The following is a 6,227-nucleotide window of genomic DNA, read 5'->3' as shown; positions in this document are numbered from 1 at the left end:
TAAAGGCCAGGGTCCAATTCCTGTTCTGCCACTTTCTAGCTGTGGCCGGGGCAGGTGCCTTCAGTCCTTGGTGCCTCATTTTCCTCACCTGCACTACAGGGCTGAAAATGGTCCCTACCTCCTACGGTGGAGCTGTCATAACTGAATGAGAAAATGGAAAGGACCACAGGGGCTCCCCCCACCCAGCCCTTCATTCCACTAGCAAGGACTGGAGGCTCAGAGAAGGGGGTGACAGTCTGGGGTCACAGAGCAATGCAGAGCAGCATTAGGGGGGTTACAGGGGCCGCAAGCAAGAGGCTGATGGAGAGAGCACCTGACCATTCTGACTGACCATCCTGCCCTCCAACTGGCGGCCGTCCCTGAAGAATGAGACACAGGGAATGTGGGTCATGGACATACACGGATCTTCGTTTGAAAGGGTCAAAAATTTTATTAGCAGGCCTCTTTCTGTTTTTGAATATACAGGTTTCCTGCTGTCCAGGGTAAAGGGGAAGTGGTGTCTTGTGGCCCGAGGTTTGTGGCGCTTGCCTTGGGACTCCATGCCCGTCCCTTTCCCACCAGCACGGCTGGGGGAAGGTGCCTGCTTGCCGGCCCCATGGATTCTTCGGCTGTGGCATAAGGCACTGTGTGTTCTGCAGGAAGGCGCTCATGGCTGGCTGGTAGATGAGAGGCGGCCTTCTCGGGCTGCAAAGCTGAGGCTGTTGAGGGGTCGAGTTGAACTTGGGGACCCTGGTGAGGAGGCCCCAGGCGATGGGAGCGCAGCCTGGTGAGTCTGGTGCCGCTGCCTCCCCACTGGCCCTGCACCAGGCCTCAGGATGGGATCATGCCTTTGCTCCTCTTGCGGTCAGCCATCGTTCTCCGGTTGTGGTTGGCTCTTGCTGCCTTGTTGGCTTCCTTCTTCCTGCGTTCCTGGGTTGTCTCGCGGCTCTGCCCATGGCCCCGGGGGCTGCCGGCTACTGCTGTTGAGCTGTCATGCCGGTACCTGAGGGAGACACAACCCACCCCACGAGAATCTGTCAGCCGGAAGAGGCTCTGGCAGGGAGAGCGCACAGCCTGCCTTGGTGTTCACTGGGAAAGGACACGCAGACTGGGCTGGGTCACCCATGTCCCAACTTCAGATGGAAGGAGAGATGGAGCCCGGCAGGGGCAGGGCCCTGGGGCTCTGACCAGCCCCGAGCCTGGTGTTTTCTCTTCTCTCGGCCTTGCTTCCAGGTGCCCCCATCGCTATGTGTAGCGGAGGCACAGCTAGAGGGCTGACACAGCACACAGGAGACGGGGCGGGCTTTGGGGGGGGTCTCCTCCTTTCTCCGTCTGGGGCCACATGCTGCAGCTGAGACATTACTCCTGTTCTCCACCCTAGGGCTTTGCTTGGCAGCCTCCAAAGACCAAGAGCACTCACAGATGCGACCTAGGGCCCTTTCAGACCATCTCGACCACCGGGATTTGCCAGAGCTCCGCACTCGGGGTTGGGATGGATGAGAAGTCAGGGTTGCTCTGCTCCCTGCTCAACAACCTTGTGTGGCTCCCCACTGCCCTCAAAATGAAATCCAGATGCCTTCCCTGTGGCCAGGCCTCCTGCACCCAGTAGACAGTGCTGCATGAAGCCTAGGGCCAGGATCAGGGAGTGGGCTTTTACTCCTGGCTTGGCCTTAGGTGGAGGCAGATCCTCGGCCCCTCTGAATATTTCCTCACTGGGAAGATGTGGGGCCTGGATGAGGAGTCTCTGGGTACTGATCTCAGTTCCCCTCAAGGATCCCTCTCCTGACCATGCCTGCTTGCTTTCTTTTCTGCCCTCATATGACAAACTCCTCTGAGCCCTTTTCACCCTTAGGGGCCCAGCTCAAGTGCTCCTCACTTCCATACCTCTATCAGCCGGAAAGGATGTGTGTCTGTCTGTCTGAGCTCTCTCACATTTACACTCTGCCTGGTATCAGCTAGCCCTGGATGCATTGGGTGATAAATCCCCTCCTGTGTTCACCAAATAATGGTTATGAGTGGGGACCCTGGAGCTGAGCCATCTGGGCTCCATCTTTGCTCCGTCACTTACTAGCTGTGTGACCTCTGGCTGGTTACCTAATGTCTCTGGGCCTGAGTTTTTTCATCTGTCAAATGAGGATAGTGATAATGGTAGCTACTTCACAGGGTTATCGTGAGAACTAAATACACATGGAGCACTTAGGGTGTACGTGTGGGTTTCCTGGGTGGCTGGTTGGGCCCTTCCCAGATGCTGGGAGGGGTCCCCCTAGAAGCAGCCCCTTGAATGCTCACCCCTTCTTGGCGAGAAAGGCCATGCGCCTGGCTTCTGCTTTCTCTCTCAGCACTGCAGGGTCCTGCACGAAATGGTCAGGCTGTGGAAGGGAGACAAGACCAAATCTGGAGTCAGGAGCTGCCGCATTTTCCTAAGCGGCAGTGAGGCCCTGCTCAAGTGAATCTTGTCGATGCCTCCATGTCATGTGTGGGGGGAAGCTGCAGCCTGGCAGAGCAATGCCCAGGAATGGAGCGGGATTACTGTGGTCTGAGGTTTCCATTAGGAGCCCCCTGCCCCACCTCTTCCCTGAGCAGGTGGCAGCTGAAGGGACTGAGGCTTCCTGGACAGGCTGGTAGAGTGGATAGACCATAGTTATGGCAAAACAATGACAAATGGGAGTGTCGGGGAGGCCAGGATGGCCACTGTGAGAGGCCATGAAGGGCTCTGAAGGCTGTGGGAGCCACCCCTGGGAGCTGAGTGGTCCTGGGAGCTGCAGGCCTAGGCCTCACTCTGGCACCACCAGCAGCATGTGTGAGAGTGCCCACTCTCAAGGACAGCCTTCTGTGCCAATAGTGCAAGGAAAAACCGGGACCTAGGAACCACAGACAGGCTTTGGTGGCCAGTAGCTTTAAAAAGGAAAAAAAGGCCAGGCACTGTAGTTTACATCTGTAATCCCAGCACTTTGGGAGGTCTAGGTGGGAAGATCACTTGAGTCCAGGAGTTTGAGACCAGCCTGGGCAACACTGTGAGATCCCATCTCTACAAAAACATAAAAACTAGCCAGGCGTGGTAGTGTGAGCCCATAATCCCAGCTACTTGGGAAGCTGAGGTGGGAGGATTGCTTGGGCCTGGGAGTTTGAGGCTGTAATGAGCCATGACTGCCCCACTGCACCCCAGCCTGGGTGACAAAGCAAGACTCTGTCTCTATAAACAACAAGAAGGCCGGGCACGGTGGCTCACGCCTGTAATCCCAGCACTTTGGGAGGCCGAGGCGGGTGGATCACCTGAGGTCAGGAGTTGGAGACCAGCTTGGCCAACATGGTGAAATCCCGTCTCTATTGAAAATACAAAAAATTAGCCGGGTGTGGTGGCGAGCTCCTGTAATCCCAGCTACTTGGGAGCCTGAAGCAGGAGAATCACTTGAATCTGGGAGGCGGAGGTTGCTGTGAGCCAAGATCGCGCCATTGCACTCCTGCCTGGAGGACAAGAGTGGGACTCCATCTCCAAAACAACAAAACACACACACACAAAACTGGTAGGTTTCACATAAAAATCTGGGCTGACCCCTTGCCTGAGAAGCAGAGAGATCTGTGGAAACCCTGAGTCTGTGCTTCCACCGAGGAGCCCCTGAGGCAGGGCATGTGCTTCCCGCTGCTCAGCGCAGTCCCCACCAGGCCCCGCTACTCATTGTCGTTGGTGACCCAGCCCCAGAAACATCTGAATTTGTTACCCTGGTGTGGGGCATGATCCCAGGTTGCTGCCCCGTCACCTGAGTAGTACCGCTTTTATCTATTCTATATGTTGAGGTTCTAGTTAAGATTTCATTCAAATAAAGTTTAGCTGCTAAAAAGTAGAATTTTCTAACCTACTGATCCAGATGACTTCCCAGGGCCCTTGGGCTCAAACTCCTCTCTGATTTTAAGAATTGCCATCCTGGGCACGGTGCTGGTAACTGCCCTTCTCCTGACCCCCAGGCTCCTGGGCCTAATAATGAAGCTGGCGGCTCAGAGGCCCTGCCTTTAATCTGTCCCCTGGGTCCTCACTAGTGGGCAGCAGAAGTGAGTTCTAAGCCAGCAGCTCTCCAAGCAGACATCCTGGGCTCAACGTGACTCCTCCTGTCCCTGCCAGTGAGGCTGGGGCTGCCTCACGGCCAGATGTAGGGAGGGGTGAGGGGCACTTCTGATTCACCCTTCAGAACTGCACTTTCCCCTTCATCTGCCACCTGCCAGGGAGGTACCTTGGGAGCCTCCTCGTCAGCCTCCTCTTCCTCATCGTCGTCATCTTCCTCCTGCCCTTCTCTAGGCACTTTGGTTCTCAGCACCTGAGGGATGGTGAATGGCCTGAGGGTGTGGAGAGAAATGAGATCAAAGACAAGGTTCAACTAGGAGCAAGAGCCACAAGGAGGAGGGAACCTGGTTGGGTGAGAGGGGGCCGCCAGGAGGGCTCAGGAGGCTGAGAAAAACCAAAGGGGTTTCAAGCCAGCTTTGCTCTAGCCCCTGGATTCTCTGAGGTTAACAGAATTTGAGGTGGGGGTTCAGGGGGAGGCTGAGATGGGGCCGGGAGGGTCTCCAGTTCTCTCTTTAGTCAGGACAGCTCTGCTTTGATCTGTATTGGGGAAATCGCTGTAACATTCCGCCTGAAAACGTTTTATTCAATTAAGAAGAAAAACGGACTGCACGCGGTGGCTCACGCCTGTAATGCCCACACTTTGGGAGGTTGAGGTGGAAGGACTGCTTGAGCCCAGGAAGTGAGACTAGTCTGGGCAACATAGTGAGAACCCCACCTCTGCAAAAAAGAGAAGAGCTACCAGGGTGTGGCGGGGTGTGGAGGTGCGTGGCAGTAAGTGGCAGGGTGTGGCAGTGCGCACCACACCACACCCGTAGTCCCAGCTACTCAGGGGGCTGAGGTGGGACGATCACTTGTAGTCCAGGAGACCAAGGCTGCAGTCAGCCATGATTCCATCACTGCACTCCAGCCTGGGCGACAGAGGGAAACTGTCTCAAAAAAGAAAAATGCAAAGCTACTGCATGACACTGAATAAATGTTGCCCCATTTAGGATGGGCTGGGGGGTGGAAGAGCACTGGATTAGGAGTCAGGAGGACTGAGTTTGGGCCCTGGATCTGCCGCATCTGTGTAAACAAGTGGGTGAGGGAGCCCCACGGGCCTGCGAGCTGCTCTGCCCTGGAATGCCACCTCCTCTACGGCCTCACCTGCGGCTGATGAGCTCGTCGTCTGAGTCTGCATCATTGGCGCCCACCTGGTTGCCATCGTATGTGTCATCGTACTCATCCTCGTAGTAGACACTGTGGTAGGGCAGGCTCTCGCCTGGCTGCAGTGGCACCTGCAATGACATAAGCATGGGTTTGGGGGGCTCGGGGGCTGGCCCGGTCTCCCCGGCCCCACAGAGACCTGGCCTTGGTAGCCTACCTCCTCCACCACCACGCTGTACTGCTCGTAGCGCTGCCGCTGTGCCGCCACTGCACGCTTGTCGTTCAGCAAACTCCGCGTGTTTTCCTCCTTCCTGGTGCTGAGAAGGAACAGCAGAAAGAGAGGAAAACCATCAGGCTTGGAAGGTCACAGGGTATGGAGGGTCCATAGACCACAGGCTTAACTGCTCCAGCCCTCAGACTGTCACAGAGTCATAAATCAAGCCTTGGTGAGGGCGTGGGAAGGTGGGACTCTCACTGCTGCTGGTGCCCATAAGGATGGCTCCAGTCACTTTAGAGGGCATCCCAAGAGCCATTGTTTTTTCTTTGTTTTTTGTTTTTTTGAGAGGAAGTCTTGCTCTGTTGCCCAGGCTGAAGTGCAGTGGCACAATCTCGGCTCACTGCAACCTCCGCCTCCCAGGTTCAAGCAATTCTTCTGTCTCAGCCTCCCGTATAGCTGGGACTACACACCCAGTTAATTTTTGCATTTTTATTAGAGATGGGGTTTCACCATGTTGGCCTCAAACTCCTGACCGCAAGTGATCCCCCCACCTCAGCCTCCCAAAGTGCTGGGATTACAGGTGTGAGCCACTGTGCCAGGCCAAGAGCCACTGTTAAAAGGTAAAATGGGGCCAGATGCAGTGGCTCACTCCTGTAATCCCAACACTTTGGGAGGCCGAGGTGGGTGGATCACGAGGTCAGAAGTTCAAGACCAGCCTGGCCAAGACAGTGAAACCCTGTCTCTACTAAAAATACAAAAATTAGCAGGGCATAGTGGTGGGTGCCTGTAATCCCAGCTACACAGGAGGCTGAGGCAGGAGAATCGCTTGAA

At 55.7% G+C, this 6,227-nt stretch overlaps 1 protein-coding gene across 2 annotated transcripts in view; it reads right to left on the bottom strand.

The window, feature by feature from the left end:
• Positions 1–410: 410 nt before the first annotated feature.
• ASCC2 (activating signal cointegrator 1 complex subunit 2) overlaps positions 411–6,227 on the bottom strand; it is a 55,852-nt gene continuing 50,035 nt past the window's right edge. For both annotated transcript variants that reach the window (XM_011979109.1, XM_011979110.1), the window contains 5 exons: positions 5,397–5,496; positions 5,180–5,310; positions 4,206–4,308; positions 2,269–2,348; positions 411–982 (listed from right to left, as the gene is read on the bottom strand). In XM_011979109.1, the coding sequence (XP_011834499.1) occupies positions 811–982; positions 2,269–2,348; positions 4,206–4,308; positions 5,180–5,310; positions 5,397–5,496 (586 nt within the window). In that variant the 3' untranslated portion in view covers positions 411–810. The remainder of the gene's footprint in view (positions 983–2,268; positions 2,349–4,205; positions 4,309–5,179; positions 5,311–5,396; positions 5,497–6,227) is intronic.

This window comes from Mandrillus leucophaeus, unplaced genomic scaffold (genome assembly GCF_000951045.1).
Source record: "Mandrillus leucophaeus isolate KB7577 unplaced genomic scaffold, Mleu.le_1.0 Scaffold2, whole genome shotgun sequence".
Taxonomy (NCBI): domain Eukaryota; kingdom Metazoa; phylum Chordata; class Mammalia; order Primates; family Cercopithecidae; genus Mandrillus; species Mandrillus leucophaeus.
The sequence above is the reverse complement of the archived record's forward strand: the minus strand, read 5'-3'. Positions and strand labels throughout refer to the sequence as shown.